Below are 19,079 nucleotides of genomic sequence, written 5' to 3'. Positions count from 1 at the left end.
AATAAATCAAATACTTAAAAGCTCCAACGACCTAACTAAGGCAGGCAAACAAATAACCTTCTTGTGGATACCCGCCCACGTAGGAATATACGGTAATGAAAACGCCGATAAAGCAGCTAAACTATCCCTCAAAATCCCAGAAATAAGCTTAAACTTACCCATCTCAAAATCAGAAATTAAAAGTGTAAACAAGCAAAAAATCACAAAAAAATGGCATAACCTATATCTAAACTCAAATAGCCAAATCAAAAAAGTGCTAAGCAAACCACTAACCAAACCAAAAATTCTCCATCCATCCAAAAAAATCGACAGAGTAATCACTAAACTCCAAACAGGACACACCAACCTAAATAACCACCTAAATTTTTTAAAAAAACACACTACAGGTAACTGCCCACACTGCAAACAACCAGAAACCCCAGAACACGCACTCATCCACTGCACACACTACCTAACACATCGAACCGCATTACAAACCACCCTCAATCTAAACAAGGCTCTAACTCTAGAAGCAATACTACACCCACAAAATAAACTAGAAAACTTCAAGGCCTTAGGCGTATTCTTAATAAAAACGGAACTAATAAAACGCATCTAAAAACACAATAACCTACCAAATCAAAATCACATAAACAAACAAACATCCACCATACCCAGCTCCCTTAGTTCTCCTCCCCAATCCCATCGGCATCTATTCCAAATCTCAAAATTCCCAAATTCTATATAAGCAACCCCTAAAACCCCCCTCTTGGGTTGCACAGACCACCTTCGCCCCTTTCGGAAACACATTAAATGGCCTGGCCGGGCCCGTGTGCGAAATACGCATCAGTCGGAAAGCGCACGTTAAATCTCCAAAGTAAGTAAGTAAGTAAGCAGACATGACCGACACACGCATAATCACCCAGGCAGACATCCACTGCACAGACACACCCACACCATCGGAGGCCCACAACACCTCCGATCGGACACCTGAAACCCTCATCCCGCACGAATTCGGAAAGCCAACTACAGTCGCTTCTCCTACCAAAACTTCGGATTCGCCCGCAATCACAACAAACCCCCCAAAAAGGAAGTTGGACGCTTCAAACACAACACCCACATCACCTTCCATCCCTGCATCCATGGTCACGTTCGCCCTCTACTTCTGCGCGGCTGGCCCCATTAACACACTAAGTAAGGTACTCTCCGCTAATAAAGTAGGACTATGGTTTAAAAAACAAAAAATACACTTCGATAAAATCAGGGAAGCTCACAAAGGATTTCAAATCATCTTTCCGGATCAACACTCACTTAATGCAGCCAAAAAAATAACGGAAATTTTCCAATACACAGTAACCCACCAAACACCTAACTGGCAACTATACACTAGAGGAGTAATCAGAGTAAACCCTAGAGAGTCAGAGGAAGACCTAGAATTATACAGTAGCGAAGCAAATCTTAACACAGACACCCTCAAACCTAAAATAACCAGCACTAGGAGAATTACCTCAAATAGGAACGGTAGAATAACCAACACGCCAATAGTCATCATAAACTTCCAAAAATCAGATAAATATCCAGAAGCCCCTAAACACATCTCCTTCGGAGCGTCATCTAAATTAGAAGAAAAACCCTACATCAAACAAGTTAAACAGTGTACAAACTGCCTTCAATATAATCACACCGCTAACGATTGTAAATATCAAAAAACTAAATGTAGAACTTGCGCTCAACCTCAATGTCCAGGATCCTGCACTCCCTGGTGCATTCACTGCAAAACAACCAACCACTCCTCACTATCCAACAAATGCCCCCACAAACACACCCTCACCCAACAGGCCAACAGACACATAGACATCGACTCGGCCAAATTACAAACACGAAAACTGACACAGCATCCAAGAACACCCTTGCTACCCACACCACAACCAAACAACAAACCACACCTACAGAGCCTGTTTGACGGCATCCCCATGGAAATACCACAAGCAACAGCCACAAACACCCAAACCCCGCACTTCCCGCCAACATTCGCCACACCCAAACCAGTCACTGCATCTACTCCCGCACGCAAACCAAAACTCCCCATACCTGCCATATCCCACCCAAACACCATACAATCAGCAGCCACCAGGGCAACAACAACCAGACACGAGCAAGCAACACCCGAAAACGCAAACATAACTCAACCCATTGAAATACCCAGCACGACACAACAAAACACTCAAACAACCCCCATGGATAGTGAGGACACTAATCTTATTAACTTAGATGACTCCCAAACCGAAACTCAGCTTAACATAAATGATATAACACGGTCAGCCCCCAAAAATCTCAAAAACCGCAAACGCAGACCTCAAACTCAACCTGAACCCGAAACACCCTTAAATACCCAACTAAATAACTTTACACTCCTACTACTCTACCTGCTGAAAGAAATCAAACCAGACATTAAAGCCACTAACCTACACCAAGTAGCTCGTAGACTAAATCTTACAAACCAAACCTACCCAGAATTCTACGCAAGCTACTCCCTAGCAACCGCAGGACTATAAATTAAAAACAAAACCAAAATCATAATCTCCAAACACTAAAAGCCCAAATAATGACAGGCCTAAATATCTTCCAGTGGAATGCGGACGGGCTAAACTCCCACAGCCACGAACTTAAAGCTAGATTTAAACTTAAACAGGGACCACATGTAGCGTGTATCCAGGAAACCAAATTTTCAAGCAAATCAAAATTTAATCTTCCAAACTATAACACAGTCAGACTAGACCGACCTAAATCAAAAGTACTAAGAGCATCGGGAGGCCTAATTATACTAATCAGAGAGGACATAAACTACGAAGAAATCCTAGTCAATACCCCAAACCTAGAAGCCAATGGCGTCCAAATCACCTTAAATAACAAAAAAATAAACATCGTAAATATCTACCACTGGCTACAACAAATAATCCAACCGGAGGATCTAAATACTCTCAAACAAATAAGCACCAAATCATCCATCTTCCTAGGAGACTTTAACGCCCACCACCCCTCCTGGGGCACGGGGGATAAACTAGATAACGACGGCAAACTAATTTCAGAATGGATAGAGGCTAACGATCTAGTACTTCTAAATAATAACCAACCCACTAGATACGATAAAAGCAATAACAACATGTCGGCTATCGACCTAACAATCTGCACAGCAGATCTAGCTCAAAGCACACAATGTGAAGTTCACGACGCCCCCCTAGGAAGTGACCACTTCCCAATAAATATAACCATAGGCAATACTAACGTCCCCCACCAAACCGAAAGCTCAGAGCCCAAATTTAATTACAACAAAGCTAACTGGGACAAATTTTAAGATAATTGCAATCAAGTAAACCTACAAAACATAGAAAATGATGACCCAGAAATATACTGCCAAAACTTAACCAACTTCATAATTAACACAGCCAAAAGCGCAATCCCTTTCAAAAAACCAAATAAATCAGGTAGGCCCTCTGTACCTTGGTGGAACGAGGAAATAGAACAAACTAGACAAAAACGTAAATCAGCCTTCAATAAAGCCAAACGCGACCATAATCACATACCAGTAGCTCACCAACTAAACCACCAAGTCCAAACACTAGTCAAAATAGCAAAAACCAGAGATTGGAAAAAATTCTGCGAGGGACTAAATAATCGCACAGATGCCAGAACAGTCTTGCGCAAAATCCACGCCGTCAGAGGCTTAAAAAAAAAAAAAAACCGCCTAGCATAAACAACTCAAATACTCCCAGCGAAAAAGCAAATAACCTGGCAAACCACTTTTCGGCCACAAGTAGCAATAACAACTTCAGCCATAAATTCAAACAAAAACTCCAGGCAGAAACCAAACCTATCCAAGAACTAAACAATAACAACCTAGAAATAAACCAACCTTACACAATAGAAGAACTAAACCACGTACTTCAAAATAGGAAAAAAGGTACAGCCCCAGGTCTAGACTTAACTTCCCACCAAATAATCAAAAAACTCCCGCCCAAACTACTCCAGACACTACTAAAACTCTATAATCTAATTTATCTAAACGGCCAGGTTCCAAACCCTTGGAAAGAAGCTCTTATTATCCCCATTCCTAAACCCGGGAAGCCAGCCAACCAAGCAAATTCCTATAGGCCAATATCGCTCACCTCTAACCTATGCAAAGTAATGGAATCCATGGCAAAAAAAAGACTCCAACACTACTTAACCCAAAACAATATAATTAATTCAGACCAAAGCGGTTTTACTCCCGGCCGCTCAACCTTAGACAACCTAGCACGTCTAGAACAGGATATTAAAACAGGACAACTAAATAAACAATATACAACAGGCATCTTTCTGGACTTTTCCAAAGCCTTCGATATGGTATGGCACAACGGGCTAACCAAAAAACTTAAAAAAATAGGACTAAAAGGTCAAATCATAAACTACATCCAAAGCTTCCTTAAAAACCGTAAAATCACAGTGGGTATAGACCAGGCCTTGTCGGACCGGTGTCCACTAGAAAACGGCACGCCCCAAGGCAGCATTCTTAGCCCCACACTTTTCAACATAATGATAAACGATCTCTTTGATGGCTTATCCCCTAAAATAAATACTTCCAAATTTGCAGATGACGGAGCCCTCTGGATCCGCTCTAAAAGTATTTTAACATCCCAGGACTTACTACAGAAATCACTAAACAAAATACAACAATGGGCCGATAAATGGGTTTTCTCCCTAAACTCTGAAAAAACCACAGGAATAGTATTTAAACATAAAAATATGAGACGGGCCACCCCTACCCTTAAACTAAACAACAAACCAATCCAATTTCAGAAACAAACCAAATTCTTAGGACTAATATTCGACGAACATCTCTCCTGGGATGCCCACGTCCAAAACCTAACCACCAGATGTAGCAAAGATTTAAACACACTAAGATGTCTAACCGGCTCCAACTGGGGTGCCTCTAAAGATACCCTCCTCAGCCTCTATACATCCCTAATCAGATCCAAACTAGACTACGGCTGTGCCATATACGATACCTTAAACGAAACCTTAACCAAAAAACTAGATTCAATACAATACCAAGCCCTCAAATTAGTCACACGTACCCAACAAGGCACCTCCCTTACGTCACTTCAGGCCCTCACAGGAGAAATGCCACTAAACCTACGTAGGCAACACTTAACACTAAACTTCTGGGCAGCTTCTCAATCAAACCCTCTTCTCCAAAATCTCCTAAACCAAAACATACGTCCCCAAAACCAGGCACTAACTAGGAAACACCCTCTACTCACTCCAATCTCCCAACGTATTATAAACTACCGCAACGAACACCAAATAGGGAACCAACAACTAAACTGCAAAAAATCCAACGTATTCACCCCAAAACTTAAAATCCCCAAAATAGACACATCCTTAGCCAAAACAATAAACAAACAAACTGACCCTAACATAGCTAAATCCACCTCACTAGCTTACATTCATCAAAACTGGCCAAATTGGTGTCACATCTACACAGATGGATCTGCTGATCCGATCACAAATCACACAGGTTTCGGAGTCCACATAGCCCAACCAATAAGAAATACGCAATCCTTCCGACTCCCAAACAACCAATCCATCTTCACCGCAGAACTCATGGGTATCGCCACGGCCCTCCACAGCCAACACACTAAAAACCAAAATAAAATCCTAATACTCTCAGACTCACTAAGTGGACTACAGGCCCTCCAAAGCAAAAACACCAAAAACCGCCCCAAATTAATAAACCAAATTCTCAAAAGTATAGATAAATTAACAGAGGCAGGCAAAAACATAGTACTCACCTGGATACCAGCCCACGTAGGAATATACGGAAATAAAAAAAACGCCGACCAAGCCGCTAAACAGTCCCTAAAAATACCAGAGATAAGCCTTAAGCTACCAATAAGTAAATCAGAGATCAAAAGCATCAACAAACGCAAAATCACCCAAAAATGGCATAGCCTCTATCAAAACACAAACACCCAAATCACAAAAGTCCTCAAAAAAACCCTCACCAAACCAAAAATCCTCCATCCCTCCAAAAAAATCGATAGAATAATCACCAAACTCCAAACAGGACACACCAAACTAAATAACCACCTTCAAAAACTAAAAAAACACGCAAACGGGAAGTGTCCACACTGCACTCACCCAGAAACAATAGATCACGTACTCCTACATTGCACCCACTACCTCACCCACCGTACAACATTACAAACCAACCTAAATCCAAATAAAGCTCTTAAACTAGAAGCAATCCTAAACCCTCAAAATAAAATAGAAAACTTCAAAGCCCTAGGCATTTACCTAACCAAAACAGACCTAATTAATCGTATCTAAAACTTCATTAACCACCAACACTAACATCTAAAAACAACAACTCACCCCCACACACTCCCTTAGTCCCAACCACTCCCCCAAGGCATGTCTTCCAAATCTCAAAATTTCAAAATTTTATATAAGCAACCACTAAACCCCCCTCCTTGGTTGCACACATCTTGCTTCCCTTTTATCTCACTAAATGGCCCGGCCGGGCCCGTGTGCGAAAAACCGCTCCAGTCGGAAAGCGCACGTAAAATCTCCTAATATAAGTAAGAGAGTAAAGTGGTTGTAAACTTACCTGATCATGCATCGTGTGGACTGGTGTGCACTTCATGTATGTCTGGGTCTGCGTTCCAGCTCTCGCCAACAAAATCAAACCAAAAATAGTATATATTTTCTCAACTTCACATTTTGTGAGTGTTTTCTTGAAAGTTGTCTCCCTTCTCCTCGATGAGCACACTAAAATGTAAATAATCCCATTTCTATCGCGTGTTAATTGTTAATAATTATTCCATAAAGTGAAGGCCATAGTCTAGTGTCATACACAGTCAACTATTTTCATGTTTCAACTAAAGTGGAATTTATACGGATGAATTCAAGTTTACAAGACACCTGCTTGTGTTGAAGTGCCAGCTGATATTAGTACTTAAAATTATTAGTGGTTGTCAACTTACCTGATCATGCATTGTGTGGATTCATGTATGTCTTGGTCTGCGTTCCAGCTCTCGCCAACAAAATCAAACCAAAAATAGTATATATTTTCTCAACTTCACATTTTGTGAGTGTTTTCTTGAAAGTTGTCTCCCTTGTCCTCGATGAGCACACTAAAATGTAAATAATCTCATTTCTATCGCGTGTTAATTGTTAATAATTATTCCACAAAGTGAAGGCCATAGTCTAGTGTCATACACACAGTCAACTATTTTCATGTTTCAACTAAAGTGGAATTTATACGGATGAATTCAAGTTTACAAGACACCTGCTTGTGTTGAAGTGCCAGCTGATATTAGTACTTAAAATTATTAGTGGTTGTAAACTTACCTGATCATGCATTGTGTGGATTCATGTATGTCTGGGTCTGCGTTCCACATCTCCCCAACAAAATCAAACCAAAAATAGAATATATTTTTTCAACTTCACATTTTGTGAGTGTTTTCTTGAAAGCTGTCTCCCTTGTCCTCGATGAGCTCACTATTGTTTACGATGAGCACACTAAAATGCAAATAATCCAATTTCTATCGCGTGTTAATTGTTCATAATTATTCCACAAAGTGAAAGCCATAGTCTAGTGTCATACACAATCAACTATTTTCATGTTTCAACTAAAGTGGAATTTATACGGATGAATTCAAGTTTACAAGACACCTGCTTGTGTTGAAGTGCCAGCTGATATTAGTACTTAAAAATATTAGTGGTTGTAAACTTACCTGATCATGCATCGTGTGGATTCATGTATGTCTGGGTCTGTGTTCTACCTCTCCCCAACAAAATCAAACCAAAAATAGAATATATTTTCTCAACTTCACAATTTGTGAGTGTTTTCTTGAAAGTTGTCTCCCTTGTCCTCGATGAGCAAACTAAAATGTAAATAATCTCATTTCTATCGCGTGTTAATTATTAATAATTATTCCACAAAGTGAAGGCCATAGTCTAGTGTCATACACAGTCAACTATTTTCATGTTTCAACTAAAGTGGAATTTTTACGGATGAATTCAAGTTTACAAGACACCTGCTTGTGTTGAAGTGCCAGCTGATATTAGTACTTAAAATTATTAGTGGTTGTAAGCTTACCTGATCATGCATCGTGTGGACTGGTGTGCACTTCATGTGTGTCTGGGTCTGCGTTCCATCTCTCCCAAAGAAAATCAAACCAAAAATAGAATATATTTTCTCAACTTCACATTTTGTGAGTGTTTTCTTGAAAGTTGTCTCCCTTGTCCTCGATGAGCACACTAAAATGTAAATAATCCCATTTCTATCGCGTGTTAATTGTTAATAATTATTCCACAAAGTGAAGGCCATAGTCTAGTGTCATACACACAGTCAACTATTTTCATGTTTCAACTAAAGTGGAATTTATACGGATGAATTCAAGTTTACAAGACACCTGCTTGTGTTGAAGTGCCAGCTGATATTAGTACTTAAAATTATTAGTGGTTGTAAACTTACCTGATCATGCATCGTGTGGATTCATGTATGTCTGGGTCTGTGTTCCACCTCTCCCCAAAAAAATCAAACCAAAAATAGAATATATTTTTTCAACTTCACATTTTGTGAGTGTTTTCTTGAAAGTTGTCTCCCTTGTCCTCGATGAGCTGACTATTGTTTACGATGAGCACACTAAAATGTAAATAATCTCATTTCTATCGCGTGTTAATTGTTAATAATTATTCCACAAAGTGAAGGCCATAGTCTAGTGTCATACACACAGTCAACTATTTTCATGTTTCAACTAAAGTGGAATTTATACGGATGAATTCAAGTTTACAAGACACCTGCTTGTGTTGAAGTGCCAGCTGATATTAGTACTTAAAATTATTAGTGGTTGTAAACTTACCTGATCATGCATCGTGTGGATTCATGTATGTCTGGGTCTGTGTTCCACCTCTCCCCAAAAAAAATCAAACCAAAAATAGAATATATTTTTTCAACTTCACATTTTGTGAGTGTTTTCTTGAAAGTTGTCTCCCTTGTCCTCGATGAGCTGACTATTGTTTACGATGAGCACACTAAAATGTAAATAATCTCATTTCTATCGCGTGTTAATTGTTAATAATTATTCCACAAAGTGAAGGCCATAGTCTAGTGTCATACACACAGTCAACTATTTTCATGTTTCAACTAAAGTGGAATTTATACGGATGAATTCAAGTTTACAAGACACCTGCTTGTGTTGAAGTGCCAGCCGATATTAGTACTTAAAATTATTAGTGGTTGTAAACTTACCTGATCATGCATCGTGTGGACTGGTGTGCACTTCATGTGTGTCTGGGTCTGCGTTCCATCTCTCCCAAACAAAATCAAACCAAAAATACCATATATTTTCTCAACTTCACATTTTGTGAGTGTTTTCTTGAAAGTTGTCTCCCTTGTCCTCGATGAGCACACTAAAATGTAAATAATCTCATTTCCATCGCGTGTTAATTGTTAATAATTATTCCACAAAGTGAAGGCCATAGTCTAGTGTCATACACACAGTCAACTATTTTCATGTTTCAACTAAAGTGGAATTTATACGGATGAATTCAAGTTTACAAGACACCTGCTTGTGTTGAAGTGCCAGCTGATATTAGTACTTAAAATTATTAGTGGTTGTAAACTTACCTGATCATGCATTGTGTGGATTCATGTATGTCTGGGTCTGCGTTCCACCTCTCCCCAACAAAATCAAACCAAAAATAGAATATATTTTCTCAACTTCACATTTTGTGAGTGTTTTCTTGAAAGTTGTCTCCCTTGTCCTCGATGAGCACACTAAAATGTAAATAATCCCATTTCTATCGCGTGTTAATTGTTAATAATTATTCCACAAAGTGAAGGCCATAGTCTAGTGTCATACACAGTCAACTATTTTCATGTTTTAACTAAAGTGGAATTTATACGGATAAATTCAAGTTTACAAGACACCTGCTTGTGTTGAAGTGCCAGCTGAAATTAGTACTTAAAATTATTAGTGGTTGTAAACTTACCTGATCATGCATCGTGTGGACTGGTGTGCACTTCATGTATGTCTGGGTCTGCGTTCCAGCTCTCGCCAACAAAATCAAACCAAAAATAGTATATATTTTCTCAAATTCACATTTTGTGAGTGTTTTCTTGAAAGTTGTCTCCCTTGTCCTCGATGAGCACACTAAAATGTAAATAATCCCATTTCTATCGCGGGTTAATTGTTAATAATTATTCCATAAAGTGAAGGCCATAGTCTAGTGTCATACACACATTCAACTATTTTCATGTTTCAACTTAAGTGGAATTTATACGGATGAATTCAAGTTTACAAGACACCTGCTTGTGTTGAAGTGCCAGCTGATATTAGTACTTAAAATTATTAGTGGTTGTAAACTTACCTGATCATGCATCGTGTGGATTCATGTATGTCTGGGTCTGTGTTCCACCTCTCCCCAAAAAAATCAAACCAAAAATAGAATATATTTTTTCAACTTCACATTTTGTGAGTGTTTTCTTGAAAGTTGTCTCCCTTGTCCTCGTTGAGCTGACTATTGTTTACGGTGAGCAAACTAAAATGTAAATAATCCCATTTCTATCGCGTGTTAATTGTTAATAATTATTCCACAAAGTGAAGGCCATAGTCTAGTGTCATACACACAGTCAACTATTTTCATGTTTCAACTAAAGTGGAATATATACGGATGAATTCAAGTTTACAAGATACCTGCTTGTGTTGAAGTGCCAGCTGATATTAATACTTTAAATTATTAGTGGTTGTCAACTTACCTGATCATGCATCGTGTGGACTGGTGTGCACTTCATGTATGTCTTGGTCTGCGTTCCAGCTCTCCCAAACAAAATCAAACCAAAAATAGAATATATTTTCTCAAATTCACATTTTGTGAGTGTTTTCTTAAAAGTTGTCTCCCTTGTCCTCGATGAGCACACTAAAATGTAAATAATCTCATTTCTATCGCGTGTTAATTGTTAATAATTATTCCACAAAGTGAAGGCCATAGTCTAGTGTCATACACACAGTCAACTATTTTCATGTTTCAACTAAAGTGGAATTTATACGGATGAATTCAAGTTTACAAGACACCTGCTTGTGTTGAAGTGCCAGCTGATATTAGTACTTAAAATTATTAGTGGTTGTAAACTTACCTGATCATGCATTGTGTGGATTCATGTATGTCTGGGTCTGCGTTCCACATCTCCCCAACAAAATCAAACCAAAAATAGAATATATTTTTTCAACTTCACATTTTGTGAGTGTTTTCTTGAAAGCTGTCTCCCTTGTCCTCGATGAGCTCACTATTGTTTACGATGAGCACACTAAAATGCAAATAATCCAATTTCTATCGCGTGTTAATTGTTCATAATTATTCCACAAAGTGAAAGCCATAGTCTAGTGTCATACACAATCAACTATTTTCATGTTTCAACTAAAGTGGAATTTATACGGATGAATTCAAGTTTACAAGACACCTGCTTGTGTTGAAGTGCCAGCTGATATTAGTACTTAAAAATATTAGTGGTTGTAAACTTACCTGATCATGCATCGTGTGGATTCATGTATGTCTGGGTCTGTGTTCTACCTCTCCCCAACAAAATCAAACCAAAAATAGAATATATTTTCTCAACTTCACAATTTGTGAGTGTTTTCTTGAAAGTTGTCTCCCTTGTCCTCGATGAGCAAACTAAAATGTAAATTATCTCATTTCTATCGCGTGTTAATTATTAATAATTATTCCACAAAGTGAAGGCCATAGTCTAGTGTCATACACAGTCAACTATTTTCATGTTTCAACTAAAGGGGAATTTTTACGGATGAATTCAAGTTTACAAGACACCTGCTTGTGTTGAAGTGCCAGCTGATATTAGTACTTAAAATTATTAGTGGTTGTAAGCTTACCTGATCATGCATCGTGTGGACTGGTGTGCACTTCATGTGTGTCTGGGTCTGCGTTCCATCTCTCCCAAAGAAAATCAAACCAAAAATAGAATATATTTTCTCAACTTCACATTTTGTGAGTGTTTTCTTGAAAGTTGTCTCCCTTGTCCTCGATGAGCACACTAAAATGTAAATAATCCCATTTCTATCGCGTGTTAATTGTTAATAATTATTCCACAAAGTGAAGGCCATAGTCTAGTGTCATACACACAGTCAACTATTTTCATGTTTCAACTAAAGTGGAATTTATACGGATGAATTCAAGTTTACAAGACACCTGCTTGTGTTGAAGTGCCAGCTGATATTAGTACTTAAAATTATTAGTGGTTGTAAACTTACCTGATCATGCATCGTGTGGATTCATGTATGTCTGGGTCTGTGTTCCACCTCTCCCCAAAAAAATCAAACCAAAAATAGAATATATTTTTTCAACTTCACATTTTGTGAGTGTTTTCTTGAAAGTTGTCTCCCTTGTCCTCGATGAGCTGACTATTGTTTACGATGAGCACACTAAAATGTAAATAATCTCATTTCTATCGCGTGTTAATTGTTAATAATTATTCCACAAAGTGAAGGCCATAGTCTAGTGTCATACACACAGTCAACTATTTTCATGTTTCAACTAAAGTGGAATTTATACGGATGAATTCAAGTTTACAAGACACCTGCTTGTGTTGAAGTGCCAGCTGATATAAGTACTTAAAATTATTAGTGGTTGTAAACTTACCTGATCATGCATCGTGTGGATTCATGTATGTCTGGGTCTGTGTTCCACCTCTCCCCAAAAAAATCAAACCAAAAATAGAATATATTTTTTCAACTTCACATTTTGTGAGTGTTTTCTTGAAAGTTGTCTCCCTTGTCCTCGATGAGCTGACTATTGTTTACGATGAGCACACTAAAATGTAAATAATCTCATTTCTATCGCGTGTTAATTGTTAATAATTATTCCACAAAGTGAAGGCCATAGTCTAGTGTCATACACACAGTCAACTATTTTCATGTTTCAACTAAAGTGGAATTTATACGGATGAATTCAAGTTTACAAGACACCTGCTTGTGTTGAAGTGCCAGCCGATATTAGTACTTAAAATTATTAGTGGTTGTAAACTTACCTGATCATGCATCGTGTGGACTGGTGTGCACTTCATGTGTGTCTGGGTCTGCGTTCCATCTCTCCCAAACAAAATCAAACCAAAAATACCATATATTTTCTCAACTTCACATTTTGTGAGTGTTTTCTTGAAAGTTGTCTCCCTTGTCCTCGATGAGCACACTAAAATGTAAATAATCTCATTTCCATCGCGTGTTAATTGTTAATAATTATTCCACAAAGTGAAGGCCATAGTCTAGTGTCATACACACAGTCAACTATTTTCATGTTTCAACTAAAGTGGAATTTATACGGATGAATTCAAGTTTACAAGACACCTGCTTGTGTTGAAGTGCCAGCTGATATTAGTACTTAAAATTATTAGTGGTTGTAAACTTACCTGATCATGCATCGTGTGGATTCATGTATGTCTGGGTCTGTGTTCCACCTCTCCCCAAAAAAATCAAACCAAAAATAGAATATATTTTTTCAACTTCACATTTTGTGAGTGTTTTCTTGAAAGTTGTCTCCCTTGTCCTCGATGAGCTGACTATTGTTTACGATGAGCACACTAAAATGTAAATAATCTCATTTCTATCGCGTGTTAATTGTTAATAATTATTCCACAAAGTGAAGGCCATAGTCTAGTGTCATACACACAGTCAACTATTTTCATGTTTCAACTAAAGTGGAATTTATACGGATGAATTCAAGTTTACAAGACACCTGCTTGTGTTGAAGTGCCAGCCGATATTAGTACTTAAAATTATTAGTGGTTGTAAACTTACCTGATCATGCATCGTGTGGACTGGTGTGCACTTCATGTGTGTCTGGGTCTGCGTTCCACCTCTCCCAAACAAAATCAAACCAAAAATACCATATATTTTCTCAACTTCACATTTTGTGAGTGTTTTCTTGAAAGTTGTCTCCCTTGTCCTCGATGAGCACACTAAAATGTAAATAATCTCATTTCCATCGCGTGTTAATTGTTAATAATTATTCCACAAAGTGAAGGCCATAGTCTAGTGTCATACACACAGTCAACTATTTTCATGTTTCAACTAAAGTGGAATTTATACGGATGAATTCAAGTTTACAAGACACCTGCTTGTGTTGAAGTGCCAGCTGATATTAGTACTTAAAATTATTAGTGGTTGTAAACTTACCTGATCATGCATTGTGTGGATTCATGTATGTCTGGGTCTGTGTTCCACCTCTCCCAAACAAAATCAAACCAAAAATAGAATATATTTTCTCAACTTCACATTTTGTGAGTGTTTTCTTGAAAGCTGCCTCCCTTGTCCTCGATGAGCTCACTATTGTTTACGATGAGCACACTAAAATGCAAATAATCCAATTTCTATCGCGTGTTAATTGTTCATAATTATTCCACAAAGTGAAAGCCATAGTCTAGTGTCATACACAATCAACTATTTTCATGTTTCAACTAAAGTGGAATTTATACGGATGAATTCAAGTTTACAAGACACCTGCTTGTGTTGAAGTGCCAGCTGATATTAGTACTTAAAAATATTAGTGGTTGTAAACTTACCTGATCATGCATCGTGTGGATTCATGTATGTCTGGGTCTGTGTTCTACCTCTCCCCAACAAAATCAAACCAAAAATAGAATATATTTTCTCAACTTCACAATTTGTGAGTGTTTTCTTGAAAGTTGTCTCCCTTGTCCTCGATGAGCACACTAAAATGTAAATAATCCCATTTCTATCGCGTGTTAATTGTTAATAATTATTCCACAAAGTGAAGGCCATAGTCTAGTGTCATACACAGTCAACTATTTTCATGTTTCAACTAAAGTGGAATTTATACGGATGAATTCAAGTTTACAAGACACCTGCTTGTGTTGAAGTGCCAGCTGATATTAGTACTTAAAATTATTAGTGGTTGTAAACTTACCTGATCATGCATCGTGTGGACTGGTGTGCACTTCATGTGTGTCTGGGTCTATGTTCCATGTCTCCCCAACAAAATCAAACCCAAAATAGAATATATTTTCTCAAATTCACATTTTGTGAGTGTTTTCTTGAAAGTTGTCTCCCTTGTCCTCGATGAGCACACTAAAATGTAAATAATCCCATTTCTATCGCGTGTTAATTGTTAATAATTATTCCACAAAGTGAAGGCCATAGTCTAGTGTCATACACACAGTCAACTATTTTCATGTTTCAACTAAAGTGGAATTTATACGGATGAATTCAAGTTTACAAGACACCTGCTTGTGTTGAAGTGCCAGCTGTTATTAGTACTTAAAATTATTAGTGGTTGTAAACTTACCTGATCATGCATTGTGTGGATTCATGTATGTCTGGGTCTGCGTTCCACCTCTCCCAAACAAAATCAAACCAAAAATAGAATATATTTTCTCAACTTCACATTTTGTGAGTGTTTTCTTGAAAGCTGTCTCCCTTGTCCTCGATGAGCTCACTATTGTTTACGATGAGCACACTAAAATGCAAATAATCCAATTTCTATCGCGTGTTAATTGTTCATAATTATTCCACAAAGTGAAAGCCATAGTCTAGTGTCATACACAGTCAACTATTTTCATGTTTCAACTAAAGTGGAATTTATACGGATGAATTCAAGTTTACAAGACACCTGCTTGTGTTGAAGTGCCAGCTGATATTAGTACTTAAAAATATTAGTGGTTGTAAACTTACCTGATCATGCATCGTGTGGATTCATGTATGTCTGGGTCTGTGTTCTACCTCTCCCAAACAAAATCAAACCAAAAATAGAATATATTTTCTCAACTTCACAATTTGTGAGTGTTTTCTTGAAAGTTGTCTCCCTTGTCCTCGATGAGCAAACTAAAATGTAAATAATCTCATTTTTATCGCGTGTTAATTATTAATAATTATTCCACAAAGTGAAGGCCATAGTCTAGTGTCATACACAATCAACTATTTTCATGTTTCAACTAAAGTGGAATTTATACGGATGAATTCAAGTTTACAAGACACCTGCTTGTGTTGAAGTGCCAGCTGATATTAGTACTTAAAATTATTAGTGGTTGTCAACTTACCTGATCATGCATTGTGTGCACTTCATGTATGTCTGGGTCTGCGTTCCAGCTCTCGCCAACAAAATCAAACCAAAAATAGAATATATTTTCTCAAATTCACATTTTGTGAGTGTTTTCTTGAAAGTTGTCTCCCTTGTCCTCGATGAGCACACTAAAATGTAAATAATCCCATTTCTATCGCGTGTTAATTGTTAATAATTATTCCACAAAGTGAAGGCCATAGTCTAGTGTCATACACAGTCAACTATTTTCATGTTTTAACTAAAGTGGAATTTATACGGATAAATTCAAGTTTACAAGACACCTGCTTGTGTTGAAGTGCCAGCTGAAATTAGTACTTAAAATTATTAGTGGTTGTAAACTTACCTGATCATGCATCGTGTGGACTGGTGTGCACTTCATGTATGTCTGGGTCTGTGTTCTACCTCTCCCCAACAAAATCAAACCAAAAATAGAATATATTTTCTCAAATTCACATTTTGTGAGTGTTTTCTTGAAAGTTGTCTCCCTTGTCCTCGATGAGCACACTAAAATGTAAATAATCCCATTTCTATCGCGTTTTAATTATTAATAATTATTCCACAAAGTGAAGGCCATAGTCTAGTGTCATACACAGTCAACTATTTTCATGTTTTAACTAAAGTGGAATTTATACGGATGAATTCAAGTTTACAAGACACCTGCTTGTGTTGAAGTGCCAGCTGAAATTAATACTTAAAATTATTAGTGGTTGTAAACTTACCTGATCATGCATCGTGTGGATTCATGTATGTCTGGGTCTGTGTTCCACCTCTCCCCAAAAAAATCAAACCAAAAATAGAATATATTTTTTCAACTTCACATTTTGTGACTGTTTTCTTGAAAGCTGTCTCCCTTGTCCTCGATGAGCTGACTATTGTTTACGGTGAGCACACTAAAATGTAAATAATCCCATTTCTATCGCGTGTTAATTGTTAATAATTATTCCACAAAGTGAAGGCCATAGTCTAGTGTCATACACACAGTCAACTATTTTCATGTTTCAACTAAAGTGGAATTTATACGGATGAATTCAAGTTTACAAGATACCTGCTTGTGTTGAAGTGCCAGCTGATATTAATACTTTAAATTATTAGTGGTTGTAAATTTACCTGATCATGCATCGTGTGGACTGGTGTGCACTTCATGTATGTCTTGGTCTGCGTTCCAGCTCTCCCAAACAAAATCAAACCAAAAATAGAATATATTTTCTCAACTTCACATTTTGTGAGTGTTTTCTTGAAAGTTGTCTCCCTTGTCCTCGATGAGCACACTAAAATGTAAATAATCCCATTTCTATCGCGTGTTAATTGTTAATAATTATTCCACAAAGTGAAGGCCATAGTCTAGTGTCATACACAGTCAACTATTTTCATGTTTCAACTAAAGTGGAATTTATACGGATGAATTCAAGTTTACAAGACACCTGCTTGTGTTGAAGTGCCAGCTGATATTAGTACTTAAAATTATTAGTGGTTGTAAACTTACCTGATCATGCAACGTGTGGACTGGTGTTGCACTTCATGTATGTCTGGGTCTGCGTTCCAGCTCTTGCCAACAAAATCAAATTAAAAATAGTATATATTTTCTCAAATTCACATTTTGTGAGTGTTTTCTTGAAAGTTGTCTCCCTTGTCCTCGATGAGCACACTAAAATGTAAATAATCCCATTTCAATCGCGTGTTAATTGTTAATAATTATTCCATAAAGTGAAGGCCATAGTCTAGTGTCATACACACAGTCAACTATTTTCATGTTTCAACTAAAGTGGAATTTATACGGATGAATTCAAGTTTACAAGACACCTGCTTGTGTTGAAGTGCCAGCTGATATTAGTACTTAAAATTATTAGTGGTTGTAAACTTACCTGATCATGCATCGTGTGGATTCATGTATGTCTGGGTCTGTGTTCCACCTCTCCCCAAAAAAATCAAACCAAAAATAGAATATATTTTTTCAACTTCACATTTTGTGACTGTTTTCTTGAAAGTTGTCTCCCTTGTCCTCGATGAGCTGACTATTATTTACGATGAGCACACTAAAATGTAAATAATCCCATTTCTATCGCGTGTTAATTGTTAATAATTATTCCACAAAGTGAAGGCCATAGTCTAGTGTCATACACACAGTCAACTATTTTCATGTTTCAACTAAAGTGGAATTTATACGGATGAATTCAAGTTTACAAGATACCTGCTTGTGTTGAAGTGCCAGCTGATATTAATACTTTAAATTATTAGTGGTTGTAAATTTACCTGATCATGCATCGTGTGGACTGGTGTGCACTTCATGTATGTCTTGGTCTGCGTTCCAGCTCTCGCCAACAAAATCAAACCAAAAATAGAATATATTTTCTCAAATTCACATTTTGTGACTGTTTTCTTGAAAGTTGTCTCCCTTGTCCTCGATGAGCTGACTATTGTTTACGATGAGCACACTAAAATGTAAATAATCCCATTTCTATCGCGTGTTAATTATTAATAATTGTTCCACAAAGTGAAGGCCATAGCCTAGTGTCATACACACAGTCAACTATTTTCATGTTTCAACTAAAGTGGAATTTATACGGATGAATTCAAGTTTACAAGACACCTGCTTGTGTTGAAGTGCCAGCTGATATTAGTACTTAAAATTATTAGTGGTTGTAAACTTACCTGATCATGCATTGTGTGGATTCATGTATGTCTGGGTCTGCGTTCCACATCTCCCCAACAAAATCAAACCAAAAATAGAATATATTTTCTCAACTTCACATTTTGTGAGTGTTTTCTTGAAAGCTGTCTCCCTTGTCCTCGATGAGCTCACTATTGTTTACGATGAGCACACTAAAATGCAAATAATCCAATTTCTATCGCGTGTTAATTGTTCATAATTATTCCACAAAGTGAAAGCCATAGTCTAGTGTCATACACAATCAACTATTTTCATGTTTCAACTAAAGTGGAATTTATACGGATGAATTCAAGTT

General features: G+C 37.4%; 1 protein-coding gene across 1 annotated transcript; it reads left to right on the top strand.

Moving 5' to 3' along the window:
* The first annotated feature begins 878 nt into the window (after positions 1 to 878).
* LOC125379211 (mucin-7-like) lies at positions 879 to 2,534 on the top strand. The gene is made up of 2 exons (XM_048395443.1): positions 879 to 1,173; positions 1,726 to 2,534. Exons 1-2 carry the CDS (start codon positions 879 to 881, stop codon positions 2,532 to 2,534), a joined length of 1,104 nt encoding a protein of 367 aa, XP_048251400.1.
* Positions 2,535 to 19,079: the final 16,545 nt, after the last annotated feature.

The sequence above is a fragment of the Haliotis rufescens genome, unplaced genomic scaffold (assembly GCF_023055435.1).
Source record: "Haliotis rufescens isolate VD_foot unplaced genomic scaffold, xgHalRufe1.0.p SCAF_14, whole genome shotgun sequence".
Taxonomy (NCBI): Eukaryota; Metazoa; Mollusca; class Gastropoda; order Lepetellida; family Haliotidae; genus Haliotis; species Haliotis rufescens.
This window is presented reverse-complemented; position numbering and strand designations above follow the sequence as displayed.

Excerpts from the sequence above, each read along its gene's own strand:
- LOC125379211 (XM_048395443.1), top strand. The coding sequence starts at position 879 with ATGACCGACACACGCATAATCACCCAGGCAGACATCCACTGCACAGAC. Across the intron at positions 1,174-1,725 it reads TGGCCCCATTAACACACTAA|GATCCTGCACTCCCTGGTGC; the intron begins GTAAGGTACTCT and ends CTCAATGTCCAG.